At 35.9% G+C, this 26,588-nt stretch overlaps 1 protein-coding gene and 2 pseudogenes across 2 annotated transcripts; 1 reads left to right on the forward strand and 2 right to left on the reverse strand.

The window, feature by feature from the left end:
* Positions 1-1,626: 1,626 nt before the first annotated feature.
* LOC104605624 (NAC transcription factor 56-like) lies at positions 1,627-3,963 on the reverse strand. Its single transcript, XM_010270459.3, has 3 exons — positions 3,218-3,963; positions 2,759-3,072; positions 1,627-2,600 (listed from the first exon to the last, which is right to left on the reverse strand). The coding sequence occupies exons 1-3, from the start codon at positions 3,402-3,404 to the stop codon at positions 2,040-2,042; spliced, it is 1,062 nt and encodes a 353-aa protein (XP_010268761.1). The 5' UTR covers positions 3,405-3,963; the 3' UTR covers positions 1,627-2,039.
* An 11,439-nt stretch (positions 3,964-15,402) lies between these two features.
* On the reverse strand, positions 15,403-16,594 carry LOC148803479 (pentatricopeptide repeat-containing protein At2g37320-like; annotated as a pseudogene).
* A 3,979-nt stretch (positions 16,595-20,573) lies between these two features.
* LOC104605745 (adenylate isopentenyltransferase 5, chloroplastic-like) lies at positions 20,574-26,246 on the forward strand (annotated as a pseudogene). Its single transcript, XR_016081105.1, has 5 exons — positions 20,574-20,577; positions 20,661-20,798; positions 20,889-22,251; positions 22,724-22,805; positions 25,584-26,246. The product of XR_016081105.1 is annotated as an adenylate isopentenyltransferase 5, chloroplastic-like (transcript).
* The last annotated feature ends 342 nt before the right edge of the window (positions 26,247-26,588 follow it).

Consider the following 26,588-nt stretch of genomic DNA (forward strand, 5'->3'; position numbering starts at 1 on the left):
ATACAGGAAGGGATTTGAGATTAATGCCAAAATGGGAAAAAGAAGAGTGAGGAGGATGGAATGGAATATGGAAAATCGTAATTAGGGATTAGTTCTATATTTCTCAGCTTGTTAAATCACAAAATGACATTGAATACCACATTGCCAATTGATCAAAAAATTATAAAAAAAAGTAACAATTTTCTGCTCTATACTTTCTTAAAGCAAGAATACCGTGGAATCTCAGGACGACCATCAATCGTGCAACAGAATCAATTATGCCATTTTGCGACCCTTGATTTCGTCTTTACAAATAACAAGACATAATATGATGCATAAGAATTTCACACAAGCTAATTTTTAATATTTTGTCCTTTTATTTTCATAGCATTTATCTTTTTTTTTTTTTTTTTGATTCATCTGAGAGAGTCTAAGAAAATATATATGTAGCTTCTTTGAAAACCAATCCATCGTGCAACAGAATCCATGTATATATGTCATTTTGCCGCCCTAGATTTGTCTTTATAAATAACTAGACAATGCGATGACTAGGAAATTAAGATAATTTAATCAACATAAATATATATAGCTTCTTCAGAAACCAAGCTTTAATTCGGCATGTAATTCGTAAATGGAAAGCATATTATTCGTTAGTAGATATATTTGAATTGTTCATGAATTAACACTACTGTTGTGTAGCCCCATGAACACCCCCCCCCCCCCCAAAAAAAAAAAAAAAATCACCCATACTAAAAAGATGTTCCCAACAGAATAAGGGGGCGTTTTTTTTTTGGTTGCCGGCTGTTTCAAAAACAAAACAAAATCGGTTGATTTGAAAACAAATTGGTTTATTAAAAAAACATGGAAAGCATGTTCTTGATTATATAATGTTATTTTTGTTTCCAAAACTGAAATCAAACATGCGTTCTTGAATTTATGGTTTAAACTTTAAACAACATGTTTTCATCTGATTATTTAATATCATATTTCATGAATCATACAATTTTTTTACATCACAAAATTTGTTTTTATTTTAAAACCCATTATTAAAACATGTATTGTTTTGAAACAAAACCAACTTATTTTTTCCTCTCAAAACAAAAAACAGAGTTCAAGAAAATCTTTTTGTTTGTTGTTTTTTTTTGTTGATGTGGCAAATTCAAAAACAAATGGTAACAATCTAATTAAAACGTAATAGATTAAATGTCTTAGGTGAAAGAAACATCATACCTTTCTCTTGTTATTTTGTAAAACATTGTATACTTGGTATATGATTGTTTATAGACAATGAATACTAAATACCCATAAATTGAACTAAACTGGGTGCTTGCTACTGGTATGCAATATAGCCAATAAAAACAAAAGTCAATATAAACATATATGTTGATGCAAATAGACTAGTCTTACAGATAACCATGCATCACTTATTACCTGAATTAGTGCCCTTACCATCCCAAGTTGTTTTACCAAAAGATCAACCATCACTTTGAATAAAAGAGAAGTATAGATAATTACACAATACAAGTAGTAGTTGATACTGTGATTGCTGCATTATGCATCTGTGGAGAAGAACTATACATACTAGAAGTGCAGCTCTCTTAGCTTCTCCTCCTCCCTAAAGCCTTCAAAGAATCTTCATATTAAGTATTACTAATTAATAACAGTAGTAATATAATAATTAATAAATAAATATGTATAAAGTACAAGCCTAAGTGTGATGTTTATGACCTCACCTGGATTTTGCTGCAACAGACCAACAGTTACAGTAACACAACCTAAGAGCTAGCCTACTTCCTTTCTTTTAATTTCCTTTTCCTTTGTTTCCTTCTAACAAGTCTTGTATCTGACAGACAGAATCTATGACACTCAATCAAACGGTACTTAACTAAAAAGCTCAGTTGTTTGATATCTATTATCAGTTTATGGCTCTGACATATAACACTCTCCTACATACAGGGGGGGGAGGCGGGGTGTCTCCCACTTGATCAGTTTGTCTTGATTCAAGCTTGCGTATCTAGAATTCGAGTGGATTAATATCGAACTCACCACGGTAAACCAAACTAGGAGTTCCAATTCATGCCTGAGAACTGGTACGGTTGCCGGAAAACGCCATCACCCATAGGCCCAAGAAGCGGGCTGTGGAACGGAGTGGCTTGTGGGAGCTGATTGAGTAGCAGCGTGGTGATGGGACTGTTGGCATTGGTGGTGTCGCTGCCACTGTTGTTGTGATTATTAGCGTGGAATCTCTTGGCTGATGAGGGCCCAACAGCAGACACGTCGTTCCAATATGGAGATGGGAGGGTGCGTTTGAGAGGTGGGAGGGAAGCAGCTGGAACCATGGAGAGCTCTGTCTTTGAACTTGCTGAGCCTAACTGGGTAATGGAGGTGCTGTTGACACCATCATCAGTCAATAGACCTTCAAAGAAATTTTCGTCAGTTTCAAGCAACGAGCCATAGGTGGCGGTCCTCTGGGTCGGCTGCTTGGAACTCTGCTGCACTTCCATAAATGATGTTGAGGTTGGCAGACCCAGCATGTCATCCATAGAATCTTCCTTGTCCCGTTCCATGGGCCTGTTGGAGTTGTTCTTCTTGTAGATTCGGCATAAGACCCAGTCATCAAGCTACACCCAGAAAGAATTATTACAACCTCCCCTTGTTAATTAGTCTGATGTGTTAATTGTGGCCTTTTAATAAAGAACAATGGCTGTTTTGTTTTAATTTTGAGCTAGATTTTCAGGCTAAAAGACCTTAATTGAGACTAGCGAGTGCAGTTAATTACCCGTAAGGAGCTCTTTTTGTTGGACGTGTCGGCGCCGGGAGGCTTATTGGAGGTGGTATTATTGTTATCGGCTAGCCTGTATTCATGCATGATCCAATTGGTTTTGATCCCTTTGGGTGGCCTTCCTCCATAGAAGACGAGGGCCTTCTTCACTCCCACCTTCTGGGTTCCACCGGAGGTTAATATAGGTTTATCCGTTCCGGTAGCTTTCCAGTAGCCAGACGTCGCTGCTCGGTTAGGCCGGGCGCCATTCGGATACTTGCGGTCTCTGGGACTGAAGAAATACCATTCCTGATCACCGAAAGTCGCCTTGCCTGAAAAGTATTTCCAATTCAAGATGAATACTGGAATTTAATTAGAGAGTTATTCCATCAAAAGGATAGATAATTGATATGAGATTCAACAATTGAATATATATTTATATGGAGAAATAATTGTGTACATATATATATAATATACCTGGGAGTTCCCATGGATCGAACTTGTAGAGGTCAACTTCAGCGATGATCGTAACAGGGAGGGGTGCAGAGGAGGCCTTCTTTTTGAGATAATGGACTACCAACTCTTCATCGGTTGGATGGAAGCGAAAGCCGGGTGGGAGCTGGGGCTGCTGCTGTGAGCCCGACGAGGAATCGGTGCTCTCCATGGATATATGTTTGCAGAGATACTGAAGGAACTCAAGGTTGTAGTATTATTGGTTCTGGGTTTTGTAGAGATTGAGAACTGATCATGGAGAGGAAGAGAGAAAGATAAAAAGGCAGAGAGAAGGAGATGGGGTGGTTGGAGGCGTGGAGGTGAAATTCTGGGGAGTCCAGAATGGTTTGCAAATGTTGCAGAGAGGTGTGTAGGCTATTTTCAACAAGGGGAAGGAGAGGTGGGGATGCTGACGTAGGGTAGAGTCGCGGATACCGCTAATGCACCAAACTATCAGTTCTGATCATCGTACACTTGTAATTCCCAAGCATAAGAGATGTTGACACGTGGCAGTCTAAGTATGGGGACCACACCCAGCACAAGCCAACAACAAAAAGCAGGGCTGGACTGTTAAGTCTGAGGGTCGGAAATCGGAACTACCTCTACGGTTTTGATGTCACGCTTTTCTTATGCCATGCCATTCCTCCCTCGCCCTTCCCCTCCAATCGTTCATTCATATACAATCGAAAAAGATGGCCCCGCACGTGCGGAATCTCTCTCTCTCTCTCTCCATTTTTTTCACAGAACCAAACAAATTAATGGGGGAGGAGGCCGTTTCGCGTCTACATCTAATAAGAATTGACCAAAATGTGTAAAAAGTAAATGGATTTTACTGGAAGGATCGGGAAAAAATCGTTTCCTTAACATGAGGAGAGAGAGAGAGAGATATGACATCACCAACTTTAATCGGCAGTAAATCCTGTAAAACCATTGTTATGGCTTATGGTCCTTATGAAACCCCAAAAAAAATTCAGACTGAAACTAGCTAAGACCCATAGAGGTGGGGTTCCAATTCCTTGAATGTAGGCCCATTCCCGTCGCCACCACTCACCAGCACCCTGATTCACTACTTTCCGTGTCTTTTCACATACCCTGTACTTACCCAAACTCGTTGAGTCGACTCGACCCAGTTCTCCATTGACCTTGATCACTAATCAGTAATCACCTATGTTAGGAATTAATAATAAATAAGGACATTTCCATATCTGTTAAAGGATCAATTATTCTTGTAGCTTTTTTCTTTTTTTTCTTTTCTTCCAGTTGGTTGGATGTGAAGACGAATCCAGATCAATTTCTCCCAGAATCATGACTTTGCCATAATAAAAACCGATCCCTCACAATTCACAAATATATTGCAAGGAGTGGCCCATCAAGTTTGTTTCTATTCAAAACGTTATATATTATATATATGTCAATTGCTGGACAATTGGTTTCAGATTTAACCAATTGTCTGAAACAGACTGCATCTGTGCCCTCTCCTCTCCTTTCCTCCCCATCCATTATTAGGAATTGCCAACTTGAAATTAAGTGTTTTTTTCTAAGGTACCACAACATTGACATATTCCTAGCAACTATCAGCCCATTGCTAAGGTACCAATACAGCCCAATCGACGTGTATGGCTATATATATCTTGTGTCATCTACATATCGATACTTTGAACCCTGTATATATTGAACTACTTGGGAATAAAAACTAATAAAAACAGGCATTAATTCATCATTTTGAGCCCATATGGAACTATATGGTTAATTAGCCAAATTAGAGAATTAGAGAAGATAGAACCACAACATATGTCAGCATGGCATTTGCAACAGTTGCTTACGTGGTTCCAACTAAGAGATACTAGGATAAAGGCGAGGGATGGTTGTTTAATGCATTCAGGTGCCTTACATTAATTTGAGACAAAGTTTTGATATAATATCCTTCAAGTATGGTATCAGTCTATTTCTATGCTCAAGGACATATCACTTTGGAAAACCTAATTTACACTTTATCTTTTTGCTGAAATGGGAAGGAATAAATGATCCATGCATTTCTACCTTGTATTTCTTTCTTGCACTTTACCTATTAAAGGATGCCCTCAACACATGTTGTAGCCTCTTTTTGCTATTTAGTTTTATTAAGGTGTAAAACCCTTCCCCACCCCCATTTATTCATGGCTTCTGCATGCGGCTGTGGTCACAGCATTTTCTTGCAACTGCCAATAAAACACTAACATGATCTCTTTTTATTAGAAATCAAAACATTGACTCATCTACTTCTGGATTGGTCGGTAGCATGCTTATATTTTATTGGACGATCACAAGAAAGTCTACAACCATGGTTGCAGTACATATCGATGCCCTTTCCTTTATGTTTTACTAGCAGGGGTAAAATTTAAAAATGCCATTTGGAGGGATACAATATTTTTTTCTGCCTATTTGGAGATACAATAATAAATTAGGTTATATTTTTTAAAATAAAATAACTATATTATTATGAATAATAAATAACCACGTGGAACTAGTCTTGAACTGATTATTTAATTGGGATCAAATCATAGACCTCATTATATTGAAAACAATAGTCAAAATAATACTAATTTATTTTTATGTTAATAAGTTAAACATTTTTAACTAATATTATCTTATTTATTATTTATCAAATTTACTATTTCAAACATGAAACATGATAAAAAAATACAAGAAAGATAAAAAATTATATATTTCATAAAAATGTTTGGTTTCAGACCTGAATCAATTTTGGACAAGTAAGAATGAGAATCAATCCAATAATTAATCAAGATAAAATCATGGAACCAAAACTGTTATAATTATATTCAGTCAATTTAGCTCCATCAGGATAAACCCAACCCATTGGTTCAACCCTAGTTTTTCTTAGATAAATTAAATAAATAAATAAAAGTCTACTGGGATGGGACTAGTATGTGCTATCTTGAACCAGACCCAACTCGTTGACAACACTAAATATTAGGCTCAACGGGAGAGAATAATTTGTTAGAAAATTATTTCTAAATAATTAAATAATTTAGTAAAATAAATAAATAAATGTTTATTGAAATCTATCTCTTAATGTTACATCTCTTTTATTCTACCGATTTGTTTTATTAAAATAAATAATTTATTTAATTTTATTAAGTAAATAAATGTTTAGATAATAATAACAAAATAAATAAATGAACTAATAAAAGTTGAGATAGAGAATAGGAGAGAGAGAGAGAGAGTTGAGAAAGAAAATGAATGCCATTTTATTTATAGGATGTCATAATCATAAATAATTGCATGTGACATTACTGTAGCTTCCGAATGCCATTAAATAAATTATATAAGGAGATTTATCTTGTATGTGATATTGTTGTAATTTTTGAATATTATAGAGGCAATTATATAGGGAGGTTTGTGTTATATGTGGCATTATTGTAGTTTTCCAAACAAAAAGAAGTAGAAGAAAAGAGAGAATAAAGAAGAAAAGGGAGAGAGACACGCGTCAATAATTTAGAGAACAAAAAACATATAAGTATCAACCTCACAATGCTGCATACACCCTCCCAATGCTTTAAATATATAGATAGATTTGGTTTCATAGAAAATAAGTGGAAAATAGAAAGTTGAGAGAAAGTTCAAAAAATAGGTGCCAATCAGCTGGTTCTCCATATGGTTGTAGTGGAGATTTGGGATTGCCTACACCTGGGTTGGGGGATGGAAGGTTGTATAGCCCTTAAAAAGAAAAAAAAAAAAAGACAACAAGAAAAAGTTCATAAAAAATTTTGCAAGATTTCTTAAGAACTTTTTCTCAACTTTATGATCTATTATTTTATAATTGTCATCCTATCAGAATTGTTGGGCTTTTATCTCAATTTTTTATATATGTTCTCATTGGTTTGATTATGATACCAGAAAAACTTGTTACCAATCAATAGGTATCAAAAAAAATTATAACTAATTAGGTGGTATTCATCAAAATTCACAGGGAGTTTTAATTGGTTAAAACTCTTCAATTATCATACCTTTCCAGCATCATAGCATCATAAATTTATCATTTCATTACCATTTGTAACTACGTACATATATTTACAAGCTAAATCGGTTGAGAAAATATTTAAACCACATGGGAAAACTCTTGGGTATACAAAAAGACAAAAATAAAATAAAGAAATAACCTCATAAGAAGTTAATCCAATGTGGTTCTTCAGCTTCATAACAAATACCCTTTTAAAGCATCATAATTAGTTCATGCATCTCTTCAGCAGTTAATATAAGCATAGGGGTGTTCATTAAAAACAAAAAAAACCAAAAAATCAAGCCGAATCGATGGAATTGAACCAAAAATTCTGGTAAATAAAACCAGTTGATTCGGTATTTTTGAAATATATATAAAATTGTATTTATATATATTACATATATTTTATATTATTTATATATTATAAATATATATGCATTATATATAAAAATTTAATATATTATTTATTATTTACAATGTAATATACTATATGTATTTCTAATATTTATAATATATATTATTGATATCAAAACCCAAAAAACTGAAGAATCAAACTAATGGAAAACTGAACTGATCAACTAGTTAATCAATTATTTTTGGTTTACGATTTTCCAAAAGTCAGTGGTACAAATTCGGTTTGGGCAATAGGCTCACAGTTTATTAACCAAACCATAATCCCTACTTTAGAATTGTTTGATTTGACTATTGTGATTTACTACTACACTGAAAAACACTTGCATAGAAGCATGGAAATAATCCACTCTGGATTAGCAAGATCTCTTATTGGGTGCCTAATGAAAATGCATTTTTGAGCGTAAATATAATGCCCATTTGGGAGGGTTTTCATGCAAAGGCTTCTGATGTTGTATGAGCAAAGAAAACATCAAAAGTTGTGAAGTCCTATTCAAAATAGACTTGCAAAAGATGAAGTTACAAAATCATTCAAACCTAATTGAAAGAACTGCAAATCAAGTACGTACCATGCGTTTAGAAGGTAAATTGCCCCTTTTGACTTTTCAACTAAAAGAATCTGAAAATGACATCTCACCCTCTTGTTACACTTCTTTTTTAACTTTTTAACATGGTTCAGCATTATTTTCAATCAATTAATGAATTAAATATGGTTATGAGTAGAAGGTGTTGGATCTTCTAAGGTTAGGCAAATCTGTGGTACATTTTATGGAAATTGTTGTAATATAATTCAAATGTGAATGAATTAATCAGTGATAAAACCTACAAATTAAAGTCTCATCTTTGACATTGTTAAAATCTTTAATGATAATTATACCTGCAAAATGTAAATTAATTAAAAGTAAATAACCCATGTGATGTTTTCAACATGTTGAAACTTTGATGTAATATGCCAATAACAAATTTGAAAATACACTGTTGTTGTTGGATTTCTAATCTTAAAACCTTAATAGAACTAGTTGGAAATAAAAAAAAAAAAAAAAAACATTTCTAAAATTTTTAATAAATTTTAAAGAGTCTATATATATATATATATTGTTGTAATTGGGAAACCCAGTTGTGAGCTAATACCTCATCATGATCCATCTAGTTCAAACCGGTCATACACTCATATTTATCTATTCAGTCTGTTGAATTTCTTGTCTAGCTACTTATTTAATGGGAGAGATATCTGAATGATCAAAACGATTGGAGAATCTAAAGCACCCAATCAACAAAAGAAAAGAACAAAACCTAAAAGAATTTTTATATATTATAACAACAAAACGAATTGAACAATAAACAATTCTCTCTGAATAATATATGCATATACCGCGTTTTGAATGGTCCAATCCAAGACTGATGAAACTGCATCAGTTGAAGTAACTTGGACCTTGCAACCAGTATCACAAATAATATATTCCATTGGTAGTCTTTAGACTTCGTAAATGTTGACCCACAAATTATCTCTCTCTGTTCAAGTTTTTACTTTTTTTTCTCAATTCAAATCTCTCTCTCTCTCTCTCTAAGAGAGAGAGAAAAACAGGTTATGCATACAAACACGACAAGCACGCCATCCGGAATAGAAGGCCAATCATAAAACGCATGACCCATTCCACATACTGAGATGGGTGTTTGCCACCTGTCATCTACAATGAGAGATTTTTCAAAAGTCAAATGCATAGCTCTAACTTCTAAGTACTGTTTGGTGGCAGCAGATCCGGTTCCGACGGAGAACTCCTCCCTCTCTCCAAGGCAGTTGGACGTAATTTTTCATGTGTACACGCAATCATTAGTTCGGTACAGTACAGTGATACCACGCGTGGGGCCTCTACAGTCACGTGTGAAAACCCTTAATTAGTTGAAGAATTGTCACCAACTTCTGTCCTTGTCATCCACCCCTCCTTCATTCTTTCTGTTGATCGATATATACTTGTAACAGAAGGAGAGCCTCAGGCTTACGTCTCTCTTATAAGAAGACCACGTACAAAACAAATACGTGGACAGAGGCTGAGGCTCTTCTGAAACAAGATTGGTTGACATCACCTATCAACACCATCTGACGTGTTGTCCTACGTCAGCATCATTCTACATCAACTCACACGGGGTTCATTCACTTGGATTGGTCTTTGTTATAAAATGCTTATTAGCCTCCTTTACGCAAGCTAAAATTTAAGCCTGTTTCTAATTCAGCTCTTCCAAAGCTTTAGAGTCAAACTATATGGTTGATGCTAACAATAACAAATTCTCACCATGCACTCTTCTGGTTGATGACATGGCCCCCTACGTGTCAAATATTTACACATGCATACGTTGTTCTTATTACACACTCAAACTGAAATGAAACTATACTACTCGTGTTGTGTATTCATAAAATTATAAATATATATATATATATATATATATATATATATATACATATTCGTGAGCTCAAAATTTGACTTGAGTCCAATTGAAATTTGAGTTTCATATTCAAATTTGACTCGAATTGATACTCGTGAATTATTCGAGAATTCGATTTGGCTCGAACCAATTATAAATAAATTACTAGTAAAAATATAAATAAATTAATATTTTAAATATTATAAACAAAATACATATTAGAAAACTTGATTATAAATTTATTTATTTATATTATAAATAAAAATACATTAAAAATGATATTTTACTAGAAATAAAAGTTGGCTCGGCTCACTTACACCCCACCCTACTATATATGTACCTATTGGATGGGGTTGTAGTGATAAGAGTTCTCCAATTGGGATTAATATTTAACATGCGTTGATGATTTTATTGTAGACTACTTCTTGGTAATGTTTTAACCCTGGCCCCTTGATTTATTACACTACTTGTCAAATCTGGTTAAAAACAAGAGTCCTACTAGCTTGTGAAATGAACAGTATTTCATACGAGGGAGAAACTTCAGCCTCTCATTTGCCAATTCAAGGGAGGTGGTCACTATTCACTTCTTCACATCATATAAAGTGAACAATCGTTTTACAGACTAGCATCCGCTTAAAAATCAACTTAAGAACAAAAGTCGGACATAGTCATTGTTAGAAATTTAGGCCATGTTTGATTCATTACTCTATGATTCATTCTTTTAATTCTTGTTTATTGTAGGCAAGAATGAGCAAAAATGAATAATATTAGAGTGTTCGGTTATAAAATTTTTGTTGTGGACCACATTATTTTTAAAATGAATAACATTAGCCTGCAACATAAAAAATAATCATGCTCCATCTTCCTCATTTTCATTCTTTATAGAAACTTTGTTTATAAAACTGTTGCCATAGATGTTTACTTTTACGAAAGCACTTTTATAAAAACACTTTTATGGAAGTACTTTAACGAAAGCACTTTTACAGAAATACTTTTATAAAACATCTATTTCAACTGGTAAACATTGACTGGCATAGACCTAGGCTGATAGTTTATGAATACTGTCATAATGTTTATTGAAGAATGAAAATGAGCAACATAGGACACTTATTAGTCTGAAAAGAATTCATTTTTAGGAAAAAAGTGGTTGGTTCATAGCAATATTTTCTCATTCTGCCTATTTTTATCCATTCTTGTCCATTTTAGAATTTCATCTTGGATAAGAATGATAAAGAATGAGAATTGAACCAAGCATGGCCTTAATACCATGGTTCTCAGGAATTCCTCTCATAATTTCTGTTTTGCTAGATCTATCAAGGTGCAGTTTGGAAATCCTTTGATAGTTGAAGCCCAACCGGCTCTTATAATTGGAATTTGGCTTTGGTCAGTACAAGTCTACGCTCACACCGTTTCAGCATCCTCTTGCAACCTTGCATTGAAAATATCTCCCCATGAAATAAAGCACATAAGTACGGAAACATTTCCAATGCAAAACTATAAAGGCTGTTCGAACGGACTTTGCACTGCCTGAAATTCAACTCTTATAATTGACTTCTGGTTCTCCCCCTCTATGGAAAATTAGACACATCATTGCGTTCCTTGATAAGTTAATTGGGCAGCTCATAAGTTATGGATTGTAATTCCGAGCAGTCTTCTAATTAATGAATGTTGTCTGTCATCCTTTGGACAGACCTATTGCCTTGAAAAAAATTGCTATAGAAGTTCCATCTTACTCCAAGCTTATAATATATATATATATATATATATATAATATTGGTTCAGGCATTTAATGATTTTATCAGCCTAGACCATGGCTACTGATTAATGATTGATCTGATAAAATGTTATGGATACATTCACACCATTTCGTCCCTCTCTCTCTCACTAAATATATAAGATCTTTTAGGAATATCACTCTTAAGGCCTCATTCTTTTGGTGGTAAGTTTTTCTTCTTTTTTTTTTTTGTGTGTGTATATGTGGAGGGTGGGGGTGGGGAGGGAGGAGTTTTATTTTACTAGTGAAATGTGAGTTTTATGGAAATAAATTTTTTTCTTGGATAAGTTTTTGACAATTTATCCACCTACGATGTAAGTAAAAATATCTTTACAGAATAAAAAATAAAAAATCTTTTATGAAACTCGTTTACTTACCTATTTGACAAAAGAGCATGGGTAAATATACTTGTATGAAATTATGAATAACATTTTTCAAGTGACATTTTCCCAAATATCTATCACAAGGATCCTTTTGGGGTGCAAAGAACAGTCCAAGTAAATCAATCATTTGGAACACTCTCCTTAGATGTCGACCTCTGCTGTTGAAAGGAATTAGGATTTTAATCAACTCAGGGTGGGATACCCATGTCCTTTTGGACCCTTGGACTTTTCCCCCAATGAATTGTGGCCACATGGTGAACAATGTTAAGGCTGAAAGTTTAAAGGCTGCTGAGCTTATCAATCCTCTTACTGAAATATGGCGTTTTAACCTTGTTGAAAACCTGTTTAAAAGTGAAGTTATACATTCATTTCTTCAAATTCCATTATCACAAGGTCATGAGCTCATCTCAGATAGACTGATTTGGACTTGCACGCCTTTTGGGATTTTTACAGCTGCTTCAGCTTATAAACTTCTATCCTCAGAGGATCTAGGCACTTCTTCCCAAACCGAAGCCTTCCCTGAGGTAAGATGGAAAGTATTTTGGAAGTACACGAAGCTCCCACGACGGGTTCATGTTTTTTTGTGGCGTTGTATTAAGAACACCTTACCTCTTAGCGCAACCCTTGCAAAGTACTGTCAGGGAGTAAACTGAACTTGTTGTGTGTGTATGGAAGCTAATGAAACAATGTCACAGATTCTTTCATTGCCCTGCCATGAGAGCAGTTTGGTTTGGTCTCAAAGTCCAGTTGATTGATGTTAACTCCCAGCATGAAGTCAAGGATTGGTTAGCAACTTGGTGGACTGCAAACAACAATCACCCACTTCCAGGGCTTGACAAATTCATTCTGGGGTCTTTGGTATTATGGTATGCCTGGAAAGCTCGCAATAAAATGGTTTTTGAGGGTAAAAAGTTTAACCCCATTCTAGTCTTGCAAGAAGCAACAGTGCACTATGAAGAAATCTGGAATTTATAGTGCATGGACCAAAAAGAGACCCCTTCTCTCCCCATGTCCCACCCAAGGTCATGGCTCCCCCTCCCCCCAATGTATTAAAAGTGAAGTTTTACGTGGCTAAAGCCATAAACAATGAACGTAGTACCTCAGAACAGATCGAAGCTCTAGCTTTCCTTGAGGGCATCAAGCTGGCCATTGAATTACATATCTCTTCCATTGTCCTAGAATGAGATGCGCAAAAGATAGTCTCTCTCCTGTTGAACCCCTCCTTAGTGGTTCCCTGGCGCATTCACCACTTCATAGCCGAGTGCACGAGTCTTTTGCAAATGTTCTCTCACTTTTCTACCTCATTTGTCTATCGTACGGATAATCGTGTGGCTCATTCATTGCAAAAAGGACTTGTTCTTTGTCTAAGCCAAAGACTAGGTTTACCCCACCTGATTTTCTAATACCTGTACTATTGAAAGATGCAATGAGATGATTCGGCCTACGAACTTTTCAAAAAAAAAAAAAAACATTTTCCCAAATAAATACATTTATCTAAATAAATAACTGTCAAACAAATAAGGCCTTAGAAACAATCAATACTTTCATGACGTCTATTCTCACACTGGTTGCCTGTGTTGATGACAGCAATTGCAAACCCTCTATCTGTGCGAAGGATCACAGAGTAATTTTAGGCCCAACAGACCTTTTACAAGATGCAACATAATTTACTGCACCTACTGTTCCTATAAAGAGTCAAAATCATCAGCATAAATTAATGTACAAAATAAAATAAGTAAAGAAACTTGTGCGACACTGATATCAGTTGCAGATGGTCATTGAACCACTGTTAAGAGGATGGAAATTCTCTCACATGGTTCGGCAATTATCTTTTTTCCTTGTTCAAAATTAAAGAATTATTTTGCATATATATAAATATATAAAATTTATTAATTTCTGGTGCTGATTCTTCCTCATGCCACGGGCCACGGGATTATTTTGACCTAAACTCTTATTTTTTCTTCTTAAAAAAATATTTAGTAACGTGAAGAAGAAGTAACAGAGAACGTAGTTCGTAGTACACAAAAATATAATCCCATGGTATTAACAAAAACATGACATTTTTTCTACTGTTTCCTCGTACTGTTCAAATGTTAATTATTTCTGAAACATTTCTTGCTAAAATATACCATAAAAAACTTATTTTAAGAAGGAAAGAAAGAAAAAGCTTTGTATATTAACCCAAACAATAAACCAGATTTTTCCGATTGAAAAGTCACAATCGCACTACTAAAAAGAATGCTTGCAAGAAATATAAATAGGATATAATCTAACTAGAATTTTTTTTACGCCAAACGGCCGGCAATATCTAGTTCGTTTTTTGAGTTTTTATAAATTCGGGTGTTTATAAATTTTAATTTAGGGAAAATTCTCAATAGGTATCTTGTACTTTTGGCTGAGTGCCAATTTAATATCCCAATTTTAAAATGCAACAATTTAGTACCCAAACTTTTGAAATGCGACAATTTAGTACCTATCATTAATGGGCTGTCAGTTATGTATATCACATGACCTCATGTGCCATTTAATATTTTTAAAATGTCAAGATTACCCTTAAAATAAAATACAATGTTCATTTATCTTCTTTTTCACGAAAATAAAACAGATCTCAAGCTCTCAATAGTCTAGACGAAAACCAAAGAGTTTGCTTATGCTTGTCGCTCGCTATCTTCCGCTTGAACTGTAAACCGTCGGCATGGAATGAAGAAACGATGGCCATTAGAGATAAACATTAAGGTTCTGAACTGGAAGCATGTCAATGAATTGGTTGACAGAGATCTTGGTGTGAGAAAAGGTGGTGCCTTTCTGCACAGATGATGAAGGCTTGAAGAACAAAAGGTGACCTTTGGTGCACTGGCCATTGTCTATTAGACTCCCACCTCTGTATCGCAACACAACAAATTCTTCCCTTCCCTGTTATAGATTTTGGATGGATATCTTATTTGTTGGCATCGACCCCATTATCATCACAGTAAACGCTGACTTTAGGGTCGATAGAGGGAAATAGTTTTGGTGGGTCATCTGGATTTTGCTTAAGGTTGAATGAGCTAAAACATAGATTGTATGACAATATCGTATGTCATCAGTATGATTTCTGGGCTATGATTGACTATACATATTGATAAGTATACCTACAGCAAAATAATGTGAACCTACCGGGAGTAAGTGGTTGCACATGATGTCAAGAGTAACCATGATTGATTGACTCAATAAAGTTATAACCTGCCCCGTTTCTCATTTCACTCATTTCCTTGTATTCTCTAATTTTCATGGACATCTCTGTATCACCAATTTCATAATAGAAGCTCGGTGCTTGCAACAACACCGTAGGATTGTCTGGGTTGAGCTCCAACAAAGCTATTGCAGCACTTCTTCCTACCTTCTCATTTCGATGTACTATACAACTACGCAACAGGGAACTCCACGTTATTGAATCACCCTTAACTGGTGAGCATTTTAACAACACTTATGCTTCCTCTAACAAGCCTACTCGCCCCAGAAGATCAACCATGCATGAATAGTGCCTCATGTCTGGGTAAACAACATGGATGGTTTCCATTGATTCAAATATTAATTGCCCTTCTCTCACCAAACCTGAGTGACTGCAACCCATTAACACAGACAAGAATGTTACAGCATCTGGCTTCAGATCCTCCTGGATCATGGTCTCAAGCATCTTGAGGCCCTCTCTACCCATTCTATGTCAAGCACAGGCATATATCAAATAGTAGAAAGTAACACCATTTGGATCAACCCCAACATCTGATTTCATCTTCAAGTAGAATCCTAGCACGTCATATGATCGACCCAGTTGACAAAACCCACAAAGAACCAAATTCCACGTTGCTAAACTTCTACTAGGTAATTCATCGAACAACTGCATAGCAAGGTTAAGATTTGAAGCTTGCGGGTACATGTCAATCAGTGTAGACCCAACAAACAAGTTTGCGTTGAACCCAAGCAAAACCACTCTACAATGAACTTGAAGGCCTTCTCAATAGAACCCAACATCACTACAAATACCCAAAACTGAAGAACATGTGGATGGGCTTTCTCTAAGGCTTCGAGAAACCATTTCTTTGATGATCAAGGGCTAACTCTGGAAACCCATGGCGAGCATGATCAACTATTACCAAGTTACAGGAGACGACGTCACGGATAGGCATTGCTTCAAACATCTCAACGACTGAATCAAGACGGCCACATTTGATCAAGTTATTGATCGTTTGGTTGCAGGAGAATACACCTGCGTGATAACTTCCATCCAGCTCCAATAAAGCAGAAGAGAAAGAAACTCTGGTTGTTGTTTTTGGTATAACAACAGCGACAATCGATCGGGCAAAGCTTAATAGACTTCTTGTTTGCAATCACATTGCTTGCAATTGCAAGTGTCTTTGGTTTTGATTTTAGCAGATAGGTTGATAAAGAAAATTAGATTATATTTTAAAGGTATTTTTGTTTTTTCACATGTCATTTAACCACTGATTAATGGTGGGTACTAGATTGTCGTGTTTTGAAAGTTCGAATACTAGACTGTCGCATTTTAAAATTCAGGTACTAAATTGACACTAGGCCTAAAGTACAAGATATCTATTGAGAATTTTTCTTTTAATTTATTTTATTGCTTATGCTTTTTAGGATATAATCCTGTCGCGTCATATGATGTAGTCTGAAAGTGTGAACGTCGACATGGGAATTTTCCAGTGGGAGTATGGTTTAATTGGGAGGCAAAATGGGCCACAATGTTGTTGCTGCGTGGAGGATTGCTGGTCCCTACTTAACAAACAAATTAAATTAATGAAGATTTGACACCCACCAAGCTAATGGGTAAGTGGGTATCTTAATCTTTATACACGGATAAGCGAAGATATTTGCAATATTATTGGACACTGCCCACTGATGTACCATACTTGATGAGACTTCACTAGAGGTAGAGGATGCCATGCCAGTCTAACTCCCCAAGCCATTCACATTTCACAACCTATTTAATTTTTCTCCATTTGGACATTTGGGGGATAGGGACGATGGTTGACAATCAGCAAAAATTAATGTTAACGTTGTCCTCTCCTCTCCTCTCCGCATTTAGATTGTGTTTGGTTTGGTGGAAAATTAGAAAGCAACAGAAATTAAAATTGAGGGAGATTACCTACATAAATGCATTTACTTAGGTAAATTTTTTCTAGGAAACATTTAATCGGCTAAGTGCATTTATTCATGTTCTTTTATTTCTTATGTAAATAAATCAATAACCATTTTAGTCATAAAAATCTATTATTAAAAAGGGCATTTTTGTCCCGTTCAAGTGTTGGCAACTTTCCCCCTAGGTGGGAAAATTATTTACCCCCGGGTAAGTGGTATCCAGAAAAATAAACTTTCCTTAGTCTCCACATAAATTTGAAAAAAGAACATAGAATTCTTGGTCAATGAGAATCAAAATCCCACTGACCAACTTTCCCTCTCTGAAATCTGAAAAAAGAACACCCCCTAAAGGAATTTTGAGAAGGTTTTTCCATCTTTCTCTTTTATTCTATATCAAACCAAATATAGCATTAGGGTTAAAATATCTCTAGAGGCTTATTACCCTCTTTCTCCGGTGAATCCTTTTTTTTTTCTGTTGTTGAGGTAAAACCCTAAAATTGCTTTCTTTTACCCTTTTAAGAGATGTAACCACATAGACAAAAGTTCTAACTTTCTCTTCTTCTTCTTTTTTTTTTTTTTTGAATTTTTCTGAGGAGAATCCTCCCTTCTATACGATCACATCTTGGTATAAAGTTAACAATTGATGGCAACGGACAAAATAAAATAGAATAAAAGTAATAACAATGAGAAGACTAGATATAAAGGGAGGAAGGAAAAAGAGTACCTTAGACCTCTATTTCAAAGTAGGTCACTATAAAGATAAACATCTTTATTCTAATTATACTTTTTTGAAGTACTCTAACTAGTCTTATCAAGATAAAGTTGTACTTAAAGTGAGCCCAAAACCATATGGCTTTGTCATTACCACTTAAGCCAATTCAGTGTTGCATTGACAGAACCACACCATTAAAGAAAACATGAAACTGCATGCCTACACTATAGTTACATCTCAACGGACTTTTGCAACTGCTTTTTTTTTTTTAACTTTTAACTTTGTATAGATATAGATATATATATTAGAGAGAGAATATGTGGCGTATAGTGGGGGAAGGATCATCCTTTGAACTTTGAAGCGTGACGAAGGTAGATTCAATCACACAGGTCGTGGGAAACTGCATCCGCTCACTTTAATTACAAGTTGAGTTAATTGTTTGCAAGTTAATTTAGTTGGAAAAAAGGTGGTCTAGTCCTATCTTCTCTGTACAGCCACCAGCTACCTCCTCTCTCTATCATTTGCAACAATTTAAGCGGTGTTTGGCAAATTTTTTTGTGTAATTTTTGGGTTTCAATAAATTTGAATTATTGAAAATCAGTCTTTTCTTATTTGATAATTAAAATATGGAATGATGAAAAGGTATATGCGTAGAAAGACTCGAAAATATCAAAAACATCGAATTTTGGGAAACTTCAAATGAAGCTTATAGTCTTTTGCATGACAGATAGCCTCTAAACGTGTTTTTAAAAAGTTTGGTAGACTGAGCCACTTACCAAACGGTCTGTCTTTAAAGACAAAACCCCCAAAAAGATAAGACCCTAAAAGCTCAATAGGTCTTTTGGCCATCTAGGCTGTTAGAATATCTTTCTAAAAAGACATGCCAAAATGCACCTTAGGCTGTGTTTGGTTGCAATGTAAATTAATTTGTATTGATGCAAAACCATAACAGTGCAAATGATTTGAGTGTAAATTTTGACATATTTTTGTTTCAAATTTTAGATTGTTTTGTTTTATTAAAGTACAAGTGAAATAAATTAAGACATGAAGCAGAATAAAGTAAAATCCAAAAGAAAAATAAACAAAAAATGTATTTTTACATTTGTACTAGTGCAAATAAATTTGCACTGCAACCAAACATAGCCTTAGTTTTTTTTTTTCTTTTGCTTTTATGCCAGTTGGGCTGGGTTACTGCACCCGGGCTTGGCCCAAGCCCATTCCAAGCTAAACCCAACATAACTCAGAGTGTGCCCTGCTCAGCTTGGTCCACACATATCATATGAGTCTTGGCCTGGGTTGATCATCTATATTATGAATATGATCTGGTATACATAATAATGTTGATATATGGTATTTATACACACATATATACATACATACACACACACATATATATATATATCATGAATCACAATTTACTTTTTCTTTTTGCTTAAATTGCTGAAACCTCCCCTAAACTTTCAGACACAATAGCAAGTAGATTCCCTCTGTTGGAATCCTCTAACAAGGGGCACAAAATGTCAAAAATAGCCATGCAGTACCATTGAAGCTGGTTTCTACAGAATTTGGAAAAAAAATTGACAGGATTTGAGATAAAAATTGATATGAATAGAAAATTTGAAAAATAAGCATTTTGGTCAAAAGTAATTGCATGGGTATTTTACACATTTTCATGCCTCTTTTTAGAAGATTCTAACAGAAAAGATCTACTTGTAACTGTGTCAAAAAATTCAAAAGAAATAATTTCAATTACCAAATTTCAGAAGAGGTTTCAACAAATGTCAGAAGCTTTAGGGGAGGTTTTAACAATTTACCCTTTCTTGGTCTAAGCTAAGACTTCTTGAGATGTCAACTCAAGTGCCAAGGCTAATCCTAATCCGAATCAAGGTGAAGATGACTTTCAAATCCAGGCCCATCTCCGAACCCGAGCATTCAAGCCCAAGTAGTTCAAAAGCTTGGGTTGGACCTGCCCCAGGTTGCAGCCCTACTTCATTATTTTACCTGTATCAGACCTTTAAACCACCTTGTATGAAAGCTTTCTCATTCCTCCTGTGGTGCTAAATGAAAGAAAGCCGCACCATGCCCTTCAATAGAAAATCAGGATTCAACTTATGATACTACTAAGAAACTGATAACTATTGTAAGAAAAACGAAATGTTTTTGAAATAATTAATCTTTATTTTAGTGATTTGTTATAAAAATAATTTAATAATTTAGTAATTTAGATTAATTATATTAATAATTTTTAACAAAAATAATAAATTACTGCTAATTACTTAATAAAATAATTATGTTTTCCATATGATTTTAGTGTTCTATTTTATTTATTTTATTTTATTAGTGATTAAATGTTATGATTTTTTATAAATATTTCTTAAATATTTAAAATACTTAAATGTTAATAAATGGGTTCGACTATGATATGGAAAATATATGATATCTCATTAGGCTACATTTGTTCATGGTGTAAATCTAAATTTACATCGAGGATTATTACACAGATGGGTTCATGAAAGTGTAAAATGGGAACCGGATGTTTGTCCCATTTAACACTCTTCTTGTTTGATAATAAATCATTGAGGTAAAAGTCCACTGCAACCAAGAGATTGTAGTCCTTGCCGATCGGCCAAGAAACAGAGCATCGCGAGCGGCGGTGAGTGGTTTATCAGACCCTGAAACTGGTGATCGGGTGTTGCAACAGGAGAGGCTCTCGTACGTGAGCGGTGGTGAGTGACATATTAGACCCATTTCTTACGCTTGGCTGCTTCTGTTGAAGCTCCATCCGAGAATATAATGGGAGCTTGCAATCGCACCAGTGGATGATCTTGAGTTCCGGTCGAGATATGACTGCTGCTTCTTTTGGCTGGACGCGTGCTTGCCTGTGCTCCACTCGTTTGTGTCCAAGCAAGTGGACCGCATGGTTGAGGCCAAGTTGGTGGATGAGGTGTAGAGGTTCTTTGAACCGGAAGGCGACTATTCTGGGGGAATCAGGCGGGCCATTGGGGTGCCAGAGATGGACAGGTTCCTCTGAGTAGAAGCTGCAGCACCGGCGGACGAAGAAACCTTGATGATACTCCTCAAGGAGGAGATCGAGGAGATCAAGGTGAACACCTACACGTTAGCCCGTTGCCAGTTGCAGAAATTTATCGGTTGAAAGAGCTGCTGCGGGGGAAAATGCACTGCCTTAACGCCACCGAAGTGTTCTTAAAGCACAGCAAGGAAGCGAAGGAGGCTTGGGAAAAGCTGGTGGCAGGGCCAGGCACCAACATCGTCAGGCATTTCTTCTACAAAGCCGAAGACCATGCTCCCACTGCCTCTGCCGCTGCGGAAACCATCAAAGTGGCGGTCATGGGGAAGGCAACCACTGCTGTTATCGTCGCCACCTCCCTATTCTCGTCGGAGGAAGATGATGAACAGATAATCACTACTGTCGCCGCCTCTTTGTTCTCTATTCTTTGTTCTCATCGGAGGAAGATGATGAATAGATAATCACTACTGTCACCACCTCTTTGTTTTTTATTCTCTGTTCTCGTTGACGATCAACCTTGCCTCGACAACCACTGTTGTCGCCGCCTCTTTGTTCTCGTCAGAGGAAGAGAGAAGGAGGAGAGAGAGAGAGCGAGTGAGTGAGCGAGAGACAAGGAGAAGAAGAAGAAGAGAGAGAGAACGAGATGTAATAAATACATCGATAATTTTGATGTATTTATTGCATCGATTATCGATATAATTAAACGTTAAAATGTAATTTTATACCAATTTTTGGTGTAAAATTACATGTTTATCAAATGCCTGCAAACTCGAATCGGAGTGCAAAATTTACCCCGGTTCTATTTTATTCCTCTATCAGACGCAGCCTTAAGAAAATTATGTCGTAGTCATAATTAAATGGACTAAAGTTTCATTTAGGCTATGTTTGTTTGGGGTGAAAAATCGAATCAAGGTAAATTTGACACCCCGGTTTGGTAAGCATATAATTTTACACTATAAAACTCCACCTTCATTTTTCTTTACACCGATAATCGATGCAAATTATACATCGAAATTATCGATGTAAAACTCATCATCATCGAGGTAAACTCCACTCACTCTACCGGGCTGTTTCGTGCGTCTCTCTCCTCCCTTCTTCGTCTACTCTGTTAGCTCTCTCGCCAGTGCCACTGCTTCTCCGCTGAACATCCGGTAATCTCACTCACTCATTCTCACTCTCTTTCACCTTCAATCTACCAATTCCTAGGGTGGAACTCTCTTCTCCCCTTCAATCTACCAATTCAGCAACAGAGTTTGAAGGAACAACCGTGTGATTCATTGATCCATCATCTTCTTCCTCTAAAAACAATTGTTCTATGTTAAAGCTCTCAGGATCTCATTCACATAGACACTTCCCAAAGAAACACTACTAATACTTGAAGTTTCAGCACTTCGCCGATCCTCTCTCTCACCGTCGAGCACCTCGCCAGCACCTTACCGCCGTTCTGCTGGTACCCCTTCCCTTCCACTCCTTCCCTCTCTCTCGCTATTTCTCTCTCTCTCTCTTTTTTTTTCACAGTATACTCTCTTTTTTTCATAAGTTCGAACGCCCTCATCTCTCAGAACACAGAGGACGCCCTCAGATCTGCAACTTGGTTCTGATCGGTTTATACTTTTTTCACAGGTTTGAACGCCCTCGTCTCAAAACACAGAAGACACTCTCAGATCTGCAACTTGGTTCTAATCAGTTTACATTTTTCTCACAGGTTCAAATGCCCTCCCTCCCTCTCTCTCCCTCCTCTGTGATTTATTTTTATGCTTATGGTCTACGATTTTTGTATAGTTCTTAGATCTACAGCTTATTTTTCTTAGATCTACAACTTTGAACTATGTTTTGTTTCACCTAAATTATTGTATGAAAGTCACTGTATTATTTGACTATTTCAATAAGTTAAACTAGTGGATTTTTACCAAATAAAAAATATAATAAAATCACATTGTCAAAACATGTTTCAACGAGGTCATTGAGTGTTGTATTTATGGTTTTAATTAGTTGAGAAATTCAAATAGTTCATGTTTCATGCTTGCTTCAGTGGAATCTATATCAGAGTTTTTCTGTCCATCTTTTTACAATTTTGGTATGTCTTTAGTCATTACATTACAGCATTTCAGAGAAAACAAAAATCAGAAGACGCCCCAAATTTCAAAGAATACTGAGGTAGGTATTGTTTTGGCTATTCATATAGCAATAGTTGATTTCAAATGTAAGCCAGTTTAGATTTGTAGAACATGGCAGATTGCTTCAACATGATTGTTACTGTTGGTCAGAACTCAGAAGAGGTGAAATGAAACCCCTTTCAACAGGACTACACACTAAGTATATGTGATTGTGAAGGGAATATGTATCTCTTGGCTCTAAATTCATGGTCATTTATGTGCTGGGAAGTGGGAATACCCTTTTGGATTTTGTAGCAAATCTGTTTACTCGTGAAGCTCATCAAGAATTTACACTCACTTCCATGGTCCAAGTTGTCATCACCTGGGCTGGGCCAATCTCCCTTCATGGGTGTTCTTTTATTTATTTATATATATTTGCTTCACTTAATGGGTCCAATAAAATGTTTTAAGTTGATGATGAAATCTGATCAAACCTTCCGAAAACTAGTTTGGATATTAAAACAATCAAAACCCCATGTCAGGAGACTCGGGACTCAGGACAAGCAGGAGGCTATAGATTTGACAGAGAAATTAACCCAATGCAAGGAATTTCAGTTTATAGTCATCTTATAGTACTGTTATTTTTTCTTTCCTTCACGTTCATGCAAGTTGAGACTTGAGAGTATCTTCTATCATTTCTCTAGTTGTGTATGGTAGAACATCCTGTAATGTCTTGAAAGCACTTGAAGTTGGAGAAATATCTAATCTAATGTCTTGAGTGGAATTCTTAAGGGATTTTGATCACATGCCTATATTCAAAATAAATTCGTTTCTTTTCAACTTTTATGATAGTATTTAGAAGGGCATTTTTGAGATATATCAGAATATTTTTGGGTTTGATTTGACTAGATTTGTAGCAGAGGGGGAGTTGAGGTGGCAGTTTAGAAGTCTGGGTAAGAGGTATTGATCATAGGAGGGTGTTGATAAGATTGGATGATGATGATGGAGAGTGGACCATGGCGTTTGCTGCTGAGATGGAAATGACTAAATGAGGGGTATGGTGGGGATGAGGAAAACCCCTCCCTTAACTCTTGCTAGTCATTTAGATTTGGGAAAATGTCAACATGAATAGCTTTTGTTGTATGTGAATGTATGATCAGAAAACCCAAATGGATACTGACTTATAACTAATTCCAAGGTTTTATCCTATGGAAGACTGGGTTTGTCAAACTCAGATCATGACTGCGTAGGATAACAAGCACCATTGGAATTTAGTAATTAGAAATAGAACTGAATATAAAATCTGATTTTTTTAATAGACAATTACAAATTATGAACTTTGAATCGCTACCCAGTTAAAATGCAACAATAACCAAGACCCCAATTCAATTGCCAATACATCAAAATCAAGACAAGTAAGGTGAATTAGCTGGAACCAGTAAATCCTCCTTTCTGCAAATGAATAGCTAGGGAGAAGAAAAGTGAAACCAACAGAAGAAGAAATCTCCCTCCCTCCCTCTCTCTCTCAAACAAGCACAAGAACAAGTAGAAATAACAGAGTGGAAACTTGAACTTATAAGAATTCAAACCAAAGCATATAGGTCGAGAACAAAGGATTACCATAACGGGTCAACAGGTCGACGGGTTGACGGTTCAACGGCTCGGGTCAATGGGTTGTTGCTTTTTCAACGGTTTTTGGCCAAAAACTGGGTTTGGGGTAAAACGGAACCGCTTGCCTAGATGGTTCCCAATCCCAACAGCCCCTGTCAAGTTGGAAGTAGATGTCAAGCATTCCTAACTTGTCAAATGTCAAGTGTATCTGTAACTTCAGTCGAGATATTCCTTTGGTAAACACATCTACTAGTTATTGATCAGTCTAAACATAAGGTAGACAAACCTTGCTTAATAACACCTTCTCCCTAACAAAGTGAATATCCACCTCAGTGTATTTGGTGTGATTGTGCTGAACTTGATTATGAGCACTGTTAATAGCAGCCTTGTTGTTGCAATATAGCACTAGTGGCATCTCCAATTGAATAAAATATAGAACTGACTTTGCAAACCTGATATACAAGTAATATTACACTAAATTCACTTGAAAAAATGCAGCAAAGTAAGGCTTTTCTGTTTCTGTTTTTTTTGTTCATATCTCTCCTGATTAGATTTTTCCTTTTCTTTCTGATGATTTGCAGACTTGGAACTCTGGTGTTTATGGTATTATTTAGTTTGAGATAGTTTCTATAGTTTGTAGGGTAGTTAGCAATCTAGTTTTCTCTTTGTTAGTTTGTTGTTTTCTATCTTTTAGTTATAGTTGTGTTTGTGTTTGGTTACTTTGGTGGTTGTTTCAGGTTTCTTTTTCTAATGAAATTCATTTTCCTTGCTTTCAGATGTGTGGGGTAGTCAGTAGTCTAGAAATGGAAAGACTTGCTTGAGATTCTCTCCAAAGCTTGAGACCACTGATAACAAATTCCAAAAACAGGGGGTGCATCGATTCTACCAGGAGAAAATGGAACTATTCCATCAGAGGTCACTTCCAGTTCATAGAAAAGATATTTCAGGAGCCAACCATTCAAGGAATTAACAAAACCCTTCTGTTCACTGATCCACTTAGAAAAATTTGAAATCCAGTTTAGAAGCTCTTGTTGGAACTGTATTGTGGCTGCAAGATGAGCAGAGCCAAGCTTTCTGTTGGATGCAATAACATCTAAATTTTTGGCCTTTGCTATGGCGTGTTCAAAGCTCCCAGATTTAGCAGGCCTATGGCGTGTTCAAAGCTCCCCTGAAACCAGGCCTCTTATAAGCACCATGGTGAAGATGTTGGAGGGATGCACCTGTGGTCTGCTTATCCCACGTGGGTAGGGGCTATGAAATATTGTAGTCTAAATTCAAATGTCCTATGAACCGTTGGAAATAAGATACTCCAGTCCAAATTAACGCAAGAGATATCCATGTAAAATTTACACCGATGTGTATTCCAAACACCAACAAAATTTTCATCAAATTTCACACATCGACAACCAAACACAATCGGAGTAAATATTTTATTTCAACCGGTTCCAATTTACATGTATCACCAAACCGGTTTACATTTTTCCATGGGTGTAAATTTTCTTTTCCACCCCAAACAAACGCAGCCTTATTGACAAATTCAGTGATGCTTTTAAAATAATTGAAAAAGTAGTGAGCGGGATGACTATTTCTGTTTACTGAACCAAATTGCCCTTAATTAACAACCACCGAAGTTTTCTTTCTTTCTTCTGATATCCCTTTGATCAAAATTTTAGAGCTTCTTTCTGATCTCATCTTGGTCCTTGATGTTTTATCTTCGATCAGAAATTTTCTTTTTACTGATCAAATGGTTTATTCATCTCTTTGGTTCTAGGTTCTGATAA

This window comes from Nelumbo nucifera, chromosome 1 (genome assembly GCF_055504915.1).
Source record: "Nelumbo nucifera cultivar China Antique chromosome 1, China Antique-T2T, whole genome shotgun sequence".
NCBI classification, from domain to species: Eukaryota; Viridiplantae; Streptophyta; class Magnoliopsida; order Proteales; family Nelumbonaceae; genus Nelumbo; species Nelumbo nucifera.